The sequence below is a fragment of the Uloborus diversus genome, chromosome 1 (assembly GCF_026930045.1).
Source record: "Uloborus diversus isolate 005 chromosome 1, Udiv.v.3.1, whole genome shotgun sequence".
NCBI lineage: Eukaryota > Metazoa > Arthropoda > Arachnida > Araneae > Uloboridae > Uloborus > Uloborus diversus.
In genome coordinates, this window is record NC_072731.1 from 140,642,821 (window position 1) to 140,660,648 (window position 17,828).

At 32.4% G+C, this 17,828-nt stretch overlaps 1 protein-coding gene across 1 annotated transcript in view; it reads left to right on the forward strand.

The window, feature by feature from the left end:
* Positions 1-3,640: 3,640 nt before the first annotated feature.
* LOC129221656 (tuberin-like) overlaps positions 3,641-17,828 on the forward strand; it is a 165,904-nt gene continuing 151,716 nt past the window's right edge. The window contains exons 1-5 of the mRNA XM_054856184.1: positions 3,641-3,766; positions 8,421-8,507; positions 10,350-10,460; positions 11,660-11,739; positions 11,845-11,909. Coding sequence (XP_054712159.1) covers positions 3,641-3,766; positions 8,421-8,507; positions 10,350-10,460; positions 11,660-11,739; positions 11,845-11,909 — 469 coding nt within the window. The remainder of the gene's footprint in view (positions 3,767-8,420; positions 8,508-10,349; positions 10,461-11,659; positions 11,740-11,844; positions 11,910-17,828) is intronic.

Genomic DNA, 17,828 nt, shown 5'->3' on the forward strand with positions numbered 1-17,828 from the left:
TCGATAAAACGCTTTGAAGTTTTTTATGACACCTTGATCCAAAGGTTGGCAGACAGATTTGGAGGGAAAAAAACAATATTTACATTGCTCAGTTTCACATTTGGATGAGAGGTCGCATTGTCCAGAAAAAGAAGAACTTTGCGCTTCTGACGTTTCATTTTTTTTATTTAGTTCCATTAGCCATTCAGTCATTAAATTCATGTTCATCCAGGCTTTTCTGTTCGCTTTCCATTGAAAGCCAAGTTTTTACGGATTCATACCTTTAAAGCACCTTGGCTTTGCCGCTTTTCCTATAATTAAGGGTTGCTCTTTAACACCATCCATACTAGAGCATAATAAGACCGTTAAACGCTCTTTTGACATTTTGCCACCATGACATTTTTCACCTTTAAAGCACATGTTTTTTTCAGGTAATGCACGGTAAAAAAGCCCTGTTTCATCGGCATTTAAAATATTTTTGGGATCATAGTCTTTAATTATGGATGACAGTTTCTCGACCCATTCATTTACCGTTTCTGGATTTATAGTAGCGGACTCTCCACTTATTGCATTAAAAGAAACAGAATGTCTCTTCCGAAATCTTTCAAGCCATCCATTCGAGGCTTTAAAATCCTTTACTCCAAGGCTCTGCGCAGCTTCTAGTGCTTTTGTTTGCAGCATTGGTCCTGACACGGGAACTTGATTGCTTCGCACTTGGCAAAAACCATTCGAACACGCATTTATCAATTTGATATGAAGGTCCCTTTTCAGATGACATTCTGTACTGCTTGCTGTTTCCATTCTCGCACCAAGCTTTCATTAACTTTTCTCTATTTTTTACAATTTCTGCCGCTTGTGTTTTCCCTACTTTAAAATGCTCTGCTAATTTTCTTACACCACATTTTTCACTTTTGTGATATTCGAGCACCTCAATTTTTTCTTTTAAAGTCAAAGCTTTGCGAGACATTTTTTCCAACGTCGATTCGAATAAGGACACACTCGACTACAGGGTCAAACGCAAAATTTATTCCAAAAACTCTTAAAATGAAATAATCCTTCCAAGGAAGCTGCTCCACCTCCCCTTTCTTTGGCAACGATCCCCCATTATTCCGATCCATAAACTTTCAGCTTTCTTTTTCCCTTTAAAATAAACTCAATAACTGGAATTAAGAACGCATCGCTTCTCAACCATCGGCCCCGTCCATTAAAAGGCGCCGATGAAGAACAGCAAAGGCCGCAGTAATAAAACTTAAAAATATATAAACGAATCACCAATTCTCTTTTGTAAACTCTGAAGACCACATGGCGGACATTTTAATTACTCTTGGGAAAGATAAGGTGTTCGGCCAGTGTACCATGTGTTTTGTTCACTTAAGCCGCACTCAATAACCAACAATTGCCTTTCTGGGAATCCGAGCTGTCCCCAGGTGCCTAAAATGTACGCCCTAACCCCCAAACAATGGGTTCTACATTCGTTTCCCACTTCAGCAGATTTTTTCCTGGCAGATTCTGAACCGGTTGTGCATTTTCGCAATGGGGGAAATAACTTTTATGGTTTATTGTGGAAGGAGGAAAGGTGTTGCTCATTGTTATCTCTGGTTCTCTTTATGTCAATTATTGAAAAAGTCCTGTATTGGAAGTGAACCCCAATCTAGGATGTTCAATAAATCTCTCTCTTTTTTCTTTCAAGGAGAAAGAGTCAGATTTGCTGAAATAGTCCGTCGGTGTCCGCTTTAATGAGAGAAGAAAGAGCTTTTTTCCAAGAAATGTTGTGTGCGTGTCCGGTTAAGTGAGTGTCCGCTTTAATGAGGGGCATTTTAATGGCTTAACCGTAGAAAAGGGACGGGAAAAAAAGAAACTGTCCGTAAAGAGAGGTGTCCGCTTTAAAGGGGTGTCCGTTAAGCGAGGTTTCACTGTACTATCAAAATTGTCCTCAATGTGGGTTTTTTTTTTAAATCTTTATTATTTTTTAAAAAATACCAAAGTTCAAAAAAGGAGCCAAAAATTGCACTTTTGTTTTCAGAATGATGCCATTTTGTGAAAAAAAAAATTTTCAAATTGGTTACGTCCAGACAATTCTACATTCTTTTCTTTCAATAAGAAGTAACCTTAACTATACGTTTCAGACCACCTGGTGGATTGAAATCATGTCAACCAGGAGACCCCTCCTTTTTTTTAGAGTCCCCACTTTGCCAGCCTCCACTAACTTCAATTTTGATTTTTTTTTTTCAACTATTAGGCATTTTTGTACTTTTAAAGTATCAATAAAAAAACTGATAAAAATGGATAATGAAAATAGCTACTGGTTTTTTTTTTCTATTACGCCCGTAAAATCACCTTAAAATCAAGCCTCTAGACTAGAATATCCTCTTAATACAAATCCATCTTCTGAAAAATACCATTTTCAAAATTTTGGACACTGAAAACTGTATAAACTATAATAATTTTCTGTTCTTTGTATTCAAAGAATGTGTTGATGCTATCATGTTTTATTTTCTAGATTCATTTTTACCGAACATGAAGTTAATTTTGACAGCAGACGATACTTAAAAAAAAAAAAAAATTAGCGGTAGAATGAAATGTGTTTTTTCTTTTTGTGTGAAAGAATTAGATATGAATATTTTACATGCGTTTCATTTTTAAGAATTTTTATTTTAAATAAAAATTTGAATAGAAAAAGCTGAATATTTACTTGAACATTTATGCAAAGTTGTATAAGTTTTTATTATCGACCTATATCAACTATTCGACGATAAACTAATTTTAGTACTCTATTACAATAAACTGCTACTTTATTAAAGATGCTGCTTTACTAAGGTATAAAAGTGTTATCTACAAATTACTAAGGGAAAAAGTGGTAACTGCGCAGATACCACTTTAAAGGCTTAGTGTTTGTCACTTACGTTCAAATTGCCTTAGCAAACTACGCAGAATGTGCAGTTACAATTTTTTTCTTAAAGCTTATTTTTATATTTCACGTTTAAAAATTGCCAAAAAACATGAGAATTAGGTAAATTAAATTACTAACGACCACCTGGTGACAATAACTCAATTTTGATAAAATGTGCAGATACCACATCTGTGCTTAGCACGGCAGTACTAGTCTCAATTTTGCTTATTTGGAGCTAAATTTTCAGAAATTATTTTTCTGGAAAACAGATGTAGTTAATAAAGTAGGCATGAAATAAAGATAATAGTTTTTTTTTTTTGTTTATTTCTTTCTTTTTTTTTTTTTTTTTTTTTTTTTTGTTTGTTTCCTCCTGTTATTTAGAAGAAGAACATTAAATGTTTTCAAGTTTTATATTGGTTCTTGCCTGCTAGAGTTGTTTTAATATGAGGTGCAGTCGTTGTGTAAAAAAAGATTGGACATCATTGCATCTTTCATATTCTAACTTAAAAGGGAAAAAAAAGATCTGGAGGGAAATAGTGCCCCTTTTGGACACCTTTTGTATGAAAATTCGAATACTTTTCAGCCATTCTGCGTATTTCATACTCAATTGAGAACAGTGAACTATGATACTAACATGTTAGTCTGTTTTTAGTAGCAATATCTTTAAGCATTTTATTTCATTTTTATAGGAGACCTGTGTACATATGTGTACGTATATGTGTATTACATTAACTTGTAAATATTTTTTCTTACAGATTTTTCCCCCCAAGCATGTCCAAAAAGGAGAAGTCTTTGCATGAAAAAGTAAAACACTTTTTCGGCAAAAGAGAATCGGTGCCAATTAATTTTGACAAGCTGAGAAAGGAGAAATTTATTCTTAATAATGATGCTTTTAAAGTAATTTTTTTTTCATATTGTTATAAACTTCATTACACGAAACTAGTAATTTTAATACTTTCCATGCAATACACCGTTATTAGTTGCACCACTCCCTTATATGTAACTAAGAATAGATAGCTTCAGATTCAAACCAATTATATTGTTACCTACAGGGCTGCAGAGTTGGAATCAGGCAGATTTTGGGGTAAAAGAGTTGGAGTTGGGAGTTGAAGGTTAAAATTTAAAGAGTTGAAGATGGTCATTTTCCTCCAAATTTTGAAACTTTTTCAGTACTTGTGCAGTCAAAGTCGAACTGGTTTTAGCAGGGACGTGCTTAGAGTTTTAGCAGCCCTGTGCGAAATTTGTTTTAATAATCGATAAATAATCATTTTTGTTATTTATTCTCTCCTTAAACATAACACATTTCATTATCACACACTACAACCCGCACCAACCCAGCTCATAAAAACCCAGCTCATATTTTAGCGGCCCCTAAACTGCAAAATATTTTAGCAGCCCTGTGCGGTCACACAGTTTGCCACCCCCTAAGCACGGCCCTGGGTTTTAGGGTGAAGGAGTTTGAGTCAAAAATTTTTTAATTCCTGGAGTGGGTCATTTTCCCTCTGAATCCGCAACCCTGGATAGCTACTGTATCATTCTTTAATATTAACTTTATATGTTACGTCACATCTCTCCTGTCATCAGCACCGAACGACTTCCTATTTAAAAAGAAGCTTGTTTGATGAAAAATATTTAGGTGAACCAAATGAAGGGCAATCGATTACCTGCATAGTGATGATTTAATTGCAGACTATGGTTGGGATTTTTTTCAAAAGGAATCAGTTTCTTTCAGGACAGTTAGAAGAAACCAACATTAAACAAAACTGTTTTTTAAAATGTAGATAAATTTAATCACTTTAATATTATATTTGTAGAATGACTACATGTAATATAGTGGGAGGATAGATGACATCATTAACATTTGATTTTTTTTTTGTGTCGGAAAGGTACTATTTTTATTTAAGCTTCAAGTTTCACAGGTTTTTACAAAAAAGGCGTTTTGCTTTCGCTTTAGGAAATTGCCAAATAATTGTTATAAAAAATACAATTTAATGATATACAATATCCAAAATTTTATCCTAAAAAAAGAAAATAAATATTCTAGCCTTTGCACCAAAACATAATTTTTTAAGTCAGACCCGAATCTACAATATCTGGGAACCACTGCAAAAAATGCACCCTTACCGCCCACCGAATTGGGCCATAAGCCTCTCAGTGCTGCAGGTTTTATTGGTAGGTAGATCCGGGCCTGTTTAAAATCCTATTGTTTTAAACCTTTTGAATAATTTTCTAACTTATGTTAGTATTATCATAATGAAGAATAATATAATTAGTAAATTTCAGCCCCAGAAATATTTTTTCAATTACTTTTACTACCAAGTCTTTTGAGTGAACTGGTAATTTAGCTGTGAAAATTTAAATTTCATTTAGTTGAGTAGAGATTTTTATTGGAATCACTTAATCTAGAACTAAGTTTTAGGAAATCAATAAATATTATATAATGCATGCTGTTTAATTTGAAGTTAACAGTAGTATTACATATAATTCAATCATTAATTGTCATCATGTAATTCAATCATTAACCTGTGAAACTTGAAGCTTAAATAAAAATAGTACCTTTCCAACCCAAAAAAAAATCTAATGTTAATGATGTCATCTATTCTCCCACTATATTACATGTAGTCATTCTACAAATATATGTATAATTAATGTTTATAGGGCTAGTTAATGTGCTTTTAAAATGTTCTTCAAAAATACATTTACTTTATCAAATTGTAACTTATATGGTAAGTGACACATGCATCTAACTCAAGGAATAAGTGCAGAGTGACCAAACAAAAGTCTCTGTGCAGTGATGGATGGCAGGAGCTTTGTTATCTTTGACAAGTTAAAGAAGATATAAAGTTTATTGTAAAAATTTTTAACATTTCTAAATGGGAAATTTTAAATCAAGTGTACAATGAAACATACTGACGGATTGAAATAATAAGTTAGCATTATATTTTATGGTTTTTATACATAAAAAGTTTGAGCTATTCTGCCGTGCTAAGCACAGAAGTTGTATCTGCAACCAAGTTCAAAATGACAAATTGCCGTTTTAAAGTTTTGCTCCTCAATGCTTTTCCTTAAAAGGAACCTGTTTTAGATTTTTTTTTTTTTTGGAATTTTATTTTACATTGACAAATGACCACAAAATATTGTATTTAGGTGAAATATGTGACCAAGAACCACCTGATGGACATAACTCAACTTTGATGAAAAGTTCAGATTTGACTTTTGTGCTTAGCACACCAGTATTGCAGTCAGGAAGAGGCCAAAATTAAAAAATGTTCAAAATTAGTGTAAAAAGGAATTTTCCCCAAATTTCAGCAAACTTTAGAGCACATGCACTTTCTAATCGAAATATTTAAACTTATTTTTTTTAAACCTCTTTTAAGTCTCCCAGTTCAAAACTTTCAGGCAGTATTTAGACTTGAAAAATATTTTTACATTTTTTCGGCCTACCATAGGCGAGAGCAGAGCCGTGTCCAAGGGGAGGGTTTTAGGGGTTAAACCCCTCCCATTAGCGAAAAATAATAAGGGAAGTGAAGAAAATATGTTTTTTTTTTCTTTTTTGGCTTAAATTAATTTTAATGTAAAGTTGTGTTCAGCGTTTTTTTTTTTTTTTTTCTTAACTTTCTCTCTTTTTTTAAGTTTTTCTGCAATTTACAACTGTTAAAGCTTGATCAACTGAAATAATATTTTGGAAAAATTAAGGTGGAAGAACTGCTGAATGATCTATCAATGCATCATTAGTACTGCTTATTGTAAGGAGGTTATGATGAATTTAGTATATGTGCTAGCAATGAAAATGCATTAGTGATGGTGTTTGTAATGTAATTTGCATCTGCAATAACCTCTTTCTTGTTTAGTTTATTAAGCATTATTTCAGTTATTTAGAACATAAAACCTGGTATACATTCTACATTATAAAAGAATTTGTGGAGAAATTTTAATATTTATTGCAATGTACCGCGTAGTAAGCAGGGTTAATTAAAAAGAAACAAACAATATTTGATTAAAGTGAACCTGTAAAATGAAGGATTACTTTGGTCATCTGCGCAGCCCAAAACTATCCCTCAAAAAAAAGGGGGGGGGGTTCAGCAGCCCTTCCAGGTGTAAAAACGCCATACTGGGATCGGCAATTTGTCGTAAACTAGAGGTTGCGGGGGGTTCAATTCCCCCTCCCGCAGGTAAGATTAAAACCCCTCCCCTTTATGAAAATCTGGACACGGGCCTGGGCGAGAGTGTTGTACCTTGGGACACTGCTAATTTCTAAGAATCTATTTTTAGCAGCCACGATTTTGTAATTTGTAATAGTAACTTTCACCACTAAATGGTGTCATAGTAAAAATCAGCATCAAAGGAGTAAAATTGACGATTTTGTGAGAAAGAAAATTTCATGACTCCAAATTAATATTTCCTTCATTTTTATTTCATTTTATGTCTTTGTATATGTAATACAAATCAATTGAATTTTATTTTGTTATAAAAAAGTACTTTAAATATTTTAGTATAGGAAAATAATGATAGTGCATCTAGATATTGACAAATGACGACCATTTTGGTTTTTATTAAATAACATAGGGATTGTACCTTGGGAAGCCAAACATATTGTACCTGGGGACACGTTCCAATGTACAACATATGCATGGTTCTTAATAATTAAGATGTGTTTAGGAACATGGAACAATGTTTTAATCTAATGTAGTCTTTTAAATGCCTTTTAATGTTAGATAATAATTAATAATTCATTATTCATAATTTATTGTTCATTATTTATAATGTAATTCAATACCATGAAAAAAAAAATTTTTTGTGTTTTTTTTGGTGCAAAATTGGTTAAGTATATGGCTGTTTCCTGAATCATGAAGACTTTGCCATAGTACGACAGGATGTGTCCTAAGGTACAATAGGATGTCGTATCTTGGGACAGCTTGGAACTCTTACTTTAAATGGATGGCAATATTTTATTTTCAAACTGTCGGAATTTTAAAAAATATATTCATAGAAGTATGTTGATATTTTAATGTGACTTTTAGATTTTAAATTTGATTCAAGTAATTGACGTTAAAAATTAAAATATGAAAAGTGTCCCAAGCTACAACACTCTCCCCTTTTGTGTACCTTATGCATGGTATTATGTACCTATATAGTGATACTACAGGGGTCTGGCCAGAGAAAACTTGGGTCCATTAACAGACCCTTTACAAAAGTCTAATCAAACCAAAACAGACCCTTCACAAAATTCTGATCAACCAAAATTGACCTTTCACAAATTATTTAGTTCATCATTTTATGCTTTCTACGAATCAGTTGATATTTGAATGAAATAGCTATAATTTGACTGTTTGAAAAACATGCAATTTGTATTTAGTCATTTATTTTATGAGTGCATCAAAATTGTCATTATAAATGCATACAATCATGATACTGATCCAGAAATCTTTTGTAATACTGATAAAAAATAAATGAATAAAAACTTAATGTCTTTGAATTCTAAAAAGTAGTTCAATTTTACTGCTCAGATGAAATTTTAAAAAATATTTACTCATTATTTCAAATTCTTCAGGATATTAGTTCAAAGAACAGCCTTAATCAAAGGCTAAAGTCATTGAAGGATCTCTACGATATTGTGCTGACAAAAACACTGGAAAATGTGAGTATATGCTCTTGTATTATCTAAAATAAATTATTATTATTTAATGTTCATAACTTTTACAATTACCACTTGTGAACAAAAAATAAATAAATAAATAAATAAAACCTCCAAGAAACAGTAAACAATCATGAAATCTAGTCCCATCAACTAATGAAATACCTTTATTTGTAGTAGAAAATTAAAAACAGATGAAAATTGTTAGCTTCCTCTTTCTGTCTGAAGCCCAAATTTACTTTCCCCTTTCTTTAGATTTTTACAACTACAAGAAGGAAATGTTAAAAGAATTGACACTTTTGTCCTGTTGTTTGAAAAATTGTTTTGTCATGATGGTACTAAAAGGAGTGCACAAACCACCACTACTATCTGGAGTTTCTACAGATTTACCCTCTTTTGGAAGCAGAAGTGTGTGTATGCCTTTGCATCCTCATTGGAACTGCTCTTATCACTTATGGCTCTAGACTGAATTCAGGCAGAGGACCTGGTTCAATTGTGCCCACCACCTACTTAGTTTACCACCCCTAAGCTGCTGACTAGATGCTTCAGATCTAGGCATATATCTGTAGAAGGTGGGACACATGCACACAGGTGGTGCCACTTTTCTTTAAAAATCATTTTAAACTCTTCGGCAAACTATGATTGTCGAAAAATATCCTCTCCTGTTTACTGGTCACAGTTTAAAAATAAGTTACGAAAAAGGAAGAAGACTTGTTATTCTTCATCGACATTCCCTGAAATAATCTTCTTTTCATGTAATGTCTGTTACTGTTGAATGTAAGCATGAGAAGAGAAGAAGGGGGAGAAGGAAAGTGTTCTGTTTAGCTACTTTTCAAAATCCTTATCACTTTGTCATCTAGAAAAGTGAATTCTGCAGCGTTGAATGGTAGCTGTATGGCATTGTGTTATTGAATGTTACTTCAAAAGATTATTTGCTGATTTGTAACTTTTAGTAACAAAAAAGTGATCACTTCAACTACAGGAGACATAGAAAGAGAAAAAAGTTTTTGACTAAAAGAAATCAGGTGATTGAGGGAAATGGAGAAAGATTTATGGCTCACAGAGTAACAAAAGTCCTTATTTGTGGCACAAAAAATTAATTCATTGGAAAAAAGAGGTTATTTATCTGATGGTTTTTCTCAAAATATAATTCGTTAGAAAAAAAAGCAATTTTGGAAAAAAAAAAAAATTACTCTGCTAAGCGTACTAATAAATTGTTTGAAATTATGTGTTTTTATATTTACTTATACATTTAAAAACACTTAGCAATCTTACCTTTTTTAGTGTTATTTTTATTGCTAATTGTATCAATTTAAATCTTTATTCTTTATTTTGCATCAAATTTCAAACCGTCTGAATGACAGGCAGTAAACATTTGACCTTTTTGGTGGCTGTTTATAGACCTTATAGGTGGCGGTTTTCTGTTAAATTTTATGTTGTACAAATGTTCTTCTGTAATTAAAAGAATCTTTCTATGAGACATATATTGATAAAATTTTTCTTTGCTGCCAATGTTTTTGATATTTCTGTGTATTTTTATCATAAAAGAAAAAATAATTTATTTTCTTAAATATACTTTATAGATAGAGATGTATATTATTGTTTCCTGTTTATGGTCATATTTATCTTTTATTTTTTTAATTCAAAATAAAAAAATCTTATTGATATATACATTGTATTACTTTTTTAAAACCACGAATATTGCAAGTTTTTTCCTGTGTATTTAATTGTCAAGATGTCAAAATGATTTTCCATTAAGAGTTTAAACTTTATTTCATTATTTATCATGCTGTATAGGAACATACTTCTTGAAATTTTTTAAACTATATCTCTTTTGCTTTTCAGTATGCTGTTGAAGCCCTTTGTAAGCATGTGGAAGATTTACTTGATGTACAAAACACGACAGAAACAAGGCACATTGCATTTCAATTTTATACTGCCCTAATTCAGGGACAGGTATATAATTAAATATAACTTTCAGTCAAAATATGTATTTAGAGCAAACTCCTGATTATCTGTGGAAAAGGGTGGCAGGGTAACCGTGGATAAGCAAATTTCTCTGACAGTAAAAAAAAAAAAAAAAATAGGTAAAAAGCCATATTGGTACAAATAGCTTAAAAAAGAGAAACATCAATAATTCTTGTACACATTTAAACTATAGCTAAAATGTAAAAACAGTTCATGTAAAAAAATATATATGTTAACAAAAATTGCTCCTGATTGCAACTGCTTTACAGACATACGATTGTGCAAACATGTCAAGGTAGGCTGCACCAAAATGGAGGTGGAGGGAGGGAGGTCGTTTAAAGAAAACTGGTGTGGTCACTTGTTTTGCATTTAAGTAGTGTTGATCTAAAGCTTTAAATAGTGTTGATATAAACAAGATTTTAACTAGTAGTGTAGATATAAAAATTAATTTGTTGTTTTGACATACATAAATAGCGTAGATGTAAAAACTTTGGATGCTGTGATTTCATTTGAAGAAAGAAATAGGAATGTTTAGAAATAGTTTTCTGTTGTAAAGCTAAAATGGATGCATTTATCTATATTGAGTTCATCATTACTGAAAAATTAAAATTTTGTTTGGGAAATGAAAATTTGCAGATAATCAAGAGTTAGCTATATATTAAATATTAATTACTAAAAATGTTTTTTTTTCTTCAGAATATTTAAATTTATTAGGAGTTGCAAATTTTCGTATTAGTGGTGCTAACATTTTAAATTAACTTAAAAATAACTTAGCTAAAAAATGTGGTTGAAATGTATCTCCATTGGTAGCAAAATACAGCTTCTTATTAAGCATAGTAAACTGAGTATTTTAATAGAAATCTTTTTATTTTTTTTATTTATTTATTTTTTTTTTTTTCAGATCAATCAAATTTAGCTCAATATAGCAACTATATGTGTAATAGGGCCTGAATAGACCCTTTTGCTTCCTAATTTTGGTGATGATTATCATGTGGAAAATAGCTTATTTTAAAATCTATGATTGCATTCTTGTAACTTGAGAAATATTGGAATATTTTCTTCCGAAATTTTTGTTGCAGTAAAATCAAAGTTAGATTCTTTCTTTCCAGTTATAATTTTAATAATGTTGATGCAAATGTTTATCAACAGCAAATATTTAATAGAGGTTGAATATTTCATTTATACAGATTGAACAGATGACTATTATGAGGACATATTTATTTAGATTGTTGGTTCAACATACAATAGAAGAAGACACACTACCAAGGTGATATTTTTCTGCACATTTCAATATAAGTTAGAGTATTATTTGTGTTTTATTTGTTTAATGTTTTGTAATTTTAAAATAACTATACATTTATCTTAAATATAGGCTTGAAATGCTGAAAGAATTGTCAGAAAGTGGGAAAAATATTACATACTTTGAAGAAGAAATAGGTAACTTAAATAGACTCCCTACTTGTAATTTGCATTATATTTTCAATTTGCCTGTTTAAATACTTTATAAGTTACTAAAGCATGAATGTACTGGATAGTGATTACCCAGATTTGGGATATCTGGTGTCTCTCTATCTACCGGATTCAGATATCTGACTCAACAGTTGCTTTCAGTTACCTTACATGCTCAGTATTTTTATGTAACACTGCTTCAAAACTAAATCTAACGCATTTTGCCATCCTTTCTTCAAAACATATTAAATACAGTCAATTCACGATAACTTGAATCTAAAGGGACCGACGAAAATCTTCGACTTATCAGAAGATCCACTAACCGCTAGTTTCAGTTTTGGACATTTTAATATTAAAAACCATTGAATATTTCAATTAATATGTACATATAACAGAAAAAAATTATAGAACTTAAAAGTTTTCAAGCACAATATGCACAGTTTAATTAAAAATATTTAGAAAAAAAAAATCAAAAACATGATTTTGATTTCGATACTGCTGGAACCACTTGCATAGAACTGTTTCTACTTCAGAAGAGGTGCACATCTTCATTCGCTTCAAATTTGGACTCATGGATTCTACTGCTTTAGAAGTTTCTCTTTTTCTTTTAACATCATTGACAGAGTACTTGCTTCGACATCTTTAATAGAAAAGATAACTGTCTCTCAGGAACTTATCAGCAAATGATCGAAATAAAGAATGAAAGGGAATGCATCTTAACTCAGGTCAGCATTTGAATGAAGGTACAATAAGTAGGGCCGTCCAAAGAGCTGACATCACCCGGGGCGAAAGTTTTCCTGGTGCTCCCCCCCCCCCTCCATACACGCGAAAAAAATCAAGGAAGTGATAACACCAGTACATCATACTTGCATCTTTTAAATATTAATGAGCAAAACAACCAAAGGGCCAGGGCCATATACAAAGAGGGGGGTTCTTAAGGTTCACCCCCCCCCCCCCCCGAAAAGTTTGGTTTGATATTTAAATGTGCATTTATATTTTAAAATTTCCGAAAAATATTGTTCCAAAACTGAAATATTTTTCATATATATATTAATTGCATAAAACACTTTCATAAAAGATAACCCGACAACTTAAATATTAGCACAAATAGCGCAAAGCTCCACATGAAATTTTTTAAACCCTCCCCGAAATTATTTTCTGGTTACAGCCCTGCAGAGGGCTATGGATAATACAAATTAAAATGCAAGCAATGAATCTGTTTCTAATATTTATTACACATTAATACCATAAAACCTTTTCGAAAAATGGAAATGTTAAGAATCCAAATATATATCTTGTAAAATGTTACCCCACAAGATAGAAACAAACAATTAAAACTGAATTATTTACTCATATTGGACAAACTAAGAACACGAATAAATATCTTGATTATAAATAGAAAATGAATTTATCGAAATAAGTTGCATCAAAATTAAATTCTGATCTTTACTTATTCAATGATTCTTTTCAAAAGTTTTTTGGTTTTACTCGTACAGTGAAACCTGTGTAAGTTGACCACTTGCGGTGCAGTACTTTGGTGGTCAACTTAGACAGGTGATCAACTTATGGAGGGTAGTTATGAAAACTTCTTTTTTTTTGTTGTTGTTGTTTCTTGTCCTATGCATTCATTTTTTAACTAATTGGAATACTTTAAACTCACTGTCATTGTTTAACATTACTTTAAAACAATAAGAAAAAAATGTTGCTTAAATATTTTTAGAGATTATTTACCAGAATGTCGCGTAAAGTATCATACAAATTTAAAATTTCTGTGAATCGATCAAAAAAAAAACGCCTCATTGCTTATGAAAAACTACTTACTTGATACTAACAATTCCTAAAGATTCATAACAAGTCAAAAATGACTCAAATTCTTCATTTGATTTTTTTCTTGTACATTTTTAACCATGGTAATCTAAATAAAGAATAAATACCTTTGTGCTGAGAATTAAAAAGTCAGTAATCCAACGTTATTAAGCACAAACTGAAGGAGCTTTTAGTACAATCTAATGCTTTTGCCTAGTGGTCAACTTACAAAGGGTTTTTTACAATACTCCAAACCAAAGAGGTGTATATTAGTGGTCAAGATAGACAGGTGGTCAAGTTAGAGAGGTGGTCAAGTTACAGAGGTTTTCCTTCATTATATAAGATAGGACTAATTCCGTTCCTGACAAAAGCGGTCAACTTAAACAGGTGGTCAACTTTACAGGTTTTACTATTACCAACTTAATGCCAGCTTTCATATATGTTAAAATCAAAGATGTGATTTTTTTGCCTCACATTTTTGTGAGTTCCATGTGAAAGCTCCCAAATACTCAACATCAAAAATCGCTTAGAATTGTGTTTTTGGAGCTTTAAATTCGAAAAATTACTGGCCCTAATGTTACAAAATATGGCCTTACAATTGCATATTTAAGACGAGTTTCAGAAAATATTCGGGCATGGATCCCCATGCCGCGTTTCTTAAATATCACATGCAATGGATATTTTAAAAATGACACAAAAAATTAAGTAGAATAGCCTCTGAATGTAAAACATTGCGTAAGTTTTTTGGAGTATAATTTTGAAAAACATATAAGGGAAAAGCTCCAGATCCTCTTTTTCATAAAATCTTTAAAGTTTATCAAAATTGTGTTTCTGAAAGTTCATTTCGAAAACTTGTGGGGGGGGGGGGGCAGAAAGGATAGATTTCAATCTAGTTTTTAAGAAAAATCGATGAGAAACTCCCTAAGCTCCAGCCCTTTCCCTAACGTCAATAAATATGGCCTATAATCTCATTTCTAAGGCTTCAATTTCTAGACATTTCCACTGACGCCCCTTTTTAAACTTTGCCCGTAGCATCTGCAAAGAAAGTATACAATTGCGTTTTTACAATTGAAAGTTTCAAAATTTTGACCGATCGCCCCTCTTTCCTATCAGATAAAAAGGATCCTATCAGATAAAATAGGATTTTTTGTTTGTTTGTTTTTCCAATGTGCTCCCCCTAAAAACGCTTCCTGGTTACGTCACTGCGCGCAGGGCCAGAATTCCAAGAATTTTGGTGGGAACTAGACAAAAAAGAAATGCGTCTTGTTTGGTTCTAAACAGTTATATTCTCAGAATTTGTATATGCTTCAATGATAGAAAGGAACCGAAAGTTATGGAAACTGGGATGGAACTGGGGGGGGGGGGGAACCTCAGATATTAAGTATAGAAAAACAACTACCCATCTAAAAAAATGGAAAATCCCGCTGCAACATCCCGCATATGAAAAGGAATAAAACAATTGAAAGGATATTGTTTAAAAAAAATGATAAATGTTAAAACAGTTCTCTGAATAAGCGAAAATCACTCCCCCCCCCCTTCCGATGTAAATTAAACATTCTTCAATTAAAGTGACTAAACACTCTTTAAAAACCAAGAACAATTCTTTGCAATTTGAAATATTTCACCAAATTAACAAAAAATACAATAAATTACATTAACAGTAGTAAACAAATAATCACACAACGAAATTGTTATGGCCGAGGTCACCAAGCCACCACGTTCCTGTAATCCAGCCGATCAGTGAGCGAAGTGAACTCCATCTTTCGAACGAAAACTTCATATTTGCTTAATTTGTTCTTTCCATCAAAGATAAAAAAATCTTCCACTGCACTGATCTTGTGTGTACAGAACCACATTGTTGTAATTAATCAGGACGAAATAAAAATTTGTTTAGTCTTCAAATTCCACCATCTTTTCCTTTAATAATGTACTGATTACAGTCGACTCCCGCTACAACGTGATCCGACTTACGCGAAATGGCTATAACACGAGTTTTTCAGGAGCAACAAATTTTAGAGTTAAAGCGAATTTCTCGCTCTCAACACGAAAATATTTGGAAAGGAATCGTGATGCAAAGTTTCGGCTTTGTTATTGACTACTATGTTCTAATTCTAAGCAATATATGTTACAAATTTACAAAAAAAAACTTTGTTGTGTTTCCACTAAAAAAAACAGTTTCAGCAAGGCGAGGGAATTCATCAATCATTTATTTTCCAGCATACATTGATTTCAATAAAAAAGGGGACAAAGAGGTCTCAACCCTACACAAATTTACAAGGGGGTACATAATTTATGATTCATATCTATGGCAGTTCAGTCATTTTGGCAGTTCATGTTGTTCTTATGGTTATGATTTGTAAATGACATACCTTATGAGGAGGGTTCTGCTTGGGTAAGGAGGCAACATGGCAGGTTACACCAGAATACTTTCCTGTGAGACTTTCCACACAATGGCCACCCTAGCTCCACGTTCCACTCTGTAATCTGACTGCATCAGGATAATACTAATTCAAGGGGGCCTTTCTGGTTCTTATTCAACCTTCTAATGCCTTGTATATGCTAGGCTCTTCCATATTTTTCTTGGTAGGACACTTCCTTTGCAAACCTTGGGATTTTCATCTCCCTCTCCACATGGCTGCCTCGTTTCTTCTCTACTTTTTCCAGCCTCCCCTTCGCCCTCTCTTTTTCCCCCCTTACTTCTGTTGCCAAACCACCAAAGAAAACCCCTTTCCAAAAATATCACCTCCAGACCAACAAGTGCAGAGTTGAGTGGAAGAGAGTGGATGGGGAAAGATATGCTAGAATTTGATATCGGTAAATCCCACAAGTTGTATAGCGAAATATAATTTTAAGAACAATTTTCTACAGCACAAAATAATTACAGACTTAAAAGAGGTCAAATAATGCTCTAATTTCTAAATTTTCAAATGATTCACTGTTGTAGCTAACTGTAACTGTCAATTCACTGTTTACCTATAGTAGCTACTTGAGACATACCAACATATCTTCCCCCACCGAAAGAAAAAAAAATAACATTTTTTTTTTAAACAGATGTGCCAGTCTTTCATTTTGCAAAAATTTTAAAAGCCAGTACAGAAAATTAGTACTAAATTCGACATAGAATCATTTCCCCATTGAATACAATCCCAAAAAAAAAACAGATAACCAAATTTAACCGCGGAAGTATCAAACACAATGTAAGCACATACCCAGGATTCCAAGCAAGCTAAACACCAGCCCAACATGGAACACCAAGCATGTATTCACACTGCCGTTAACACCACAAAGTGAAAATCAGGGCCCCATGATAAACACCGTCGCGGAACATAATTAAACACGTTACGTCAAAATGGAATACATTAGCAAGAGAAATTAACCTGCTACGAAAAATGAAAAACACAAGAAAGATGGCACAAATGTGGCATTGATTGAAATAGTATGATCAGTGGCAAAAGTGACCAACAAACATTTTAATTATTAAGTAATAACCTCACATGACAACCGTGTACAGCATGGTCACATATATCTATTTTGTGAACACAACAATTTATAAGATGCACTTCTATTACTCTGAGCTTTGTTGAAATACACAAAAATATCATCAGCCAGAACCAATTTCCAAAATTACCAAACAAGCAAATATACATACAAATACACAATATCATAAGGATAAACACTAAGGGTTTACATAGTAAGATGAATAATACATATGGATTACCAAATAGAATACAACATAATTCTTGAATAAACAGAGAAACTATACAATTAGGACAGTTCAAGAGTGTGCAACGAATCCTTGATTGTTTCGCTGCCTCAAATTGTATCGCATGTTACGTACTTGTGACATGTCATTGTCAGAAGAGGTAGATACCTCTACATTTGCTCCTACATTTAAGTCATCGTCTATTTGACTTTCACCAGTTTGAGAGTTTGTAACAGTCTGCGATGAAGGTAGAGCACAGTTATCATCTGACCAAATTGGGTGAAAAAGATCTACAGAAGGTCCAGCTTGTACAGTATGCTTGGACACTATACTTGACTTGTCAGACTCGACAGGACTTTTCCTTTCAAACAAATTTTGATTAGCATCTACAACTAAAG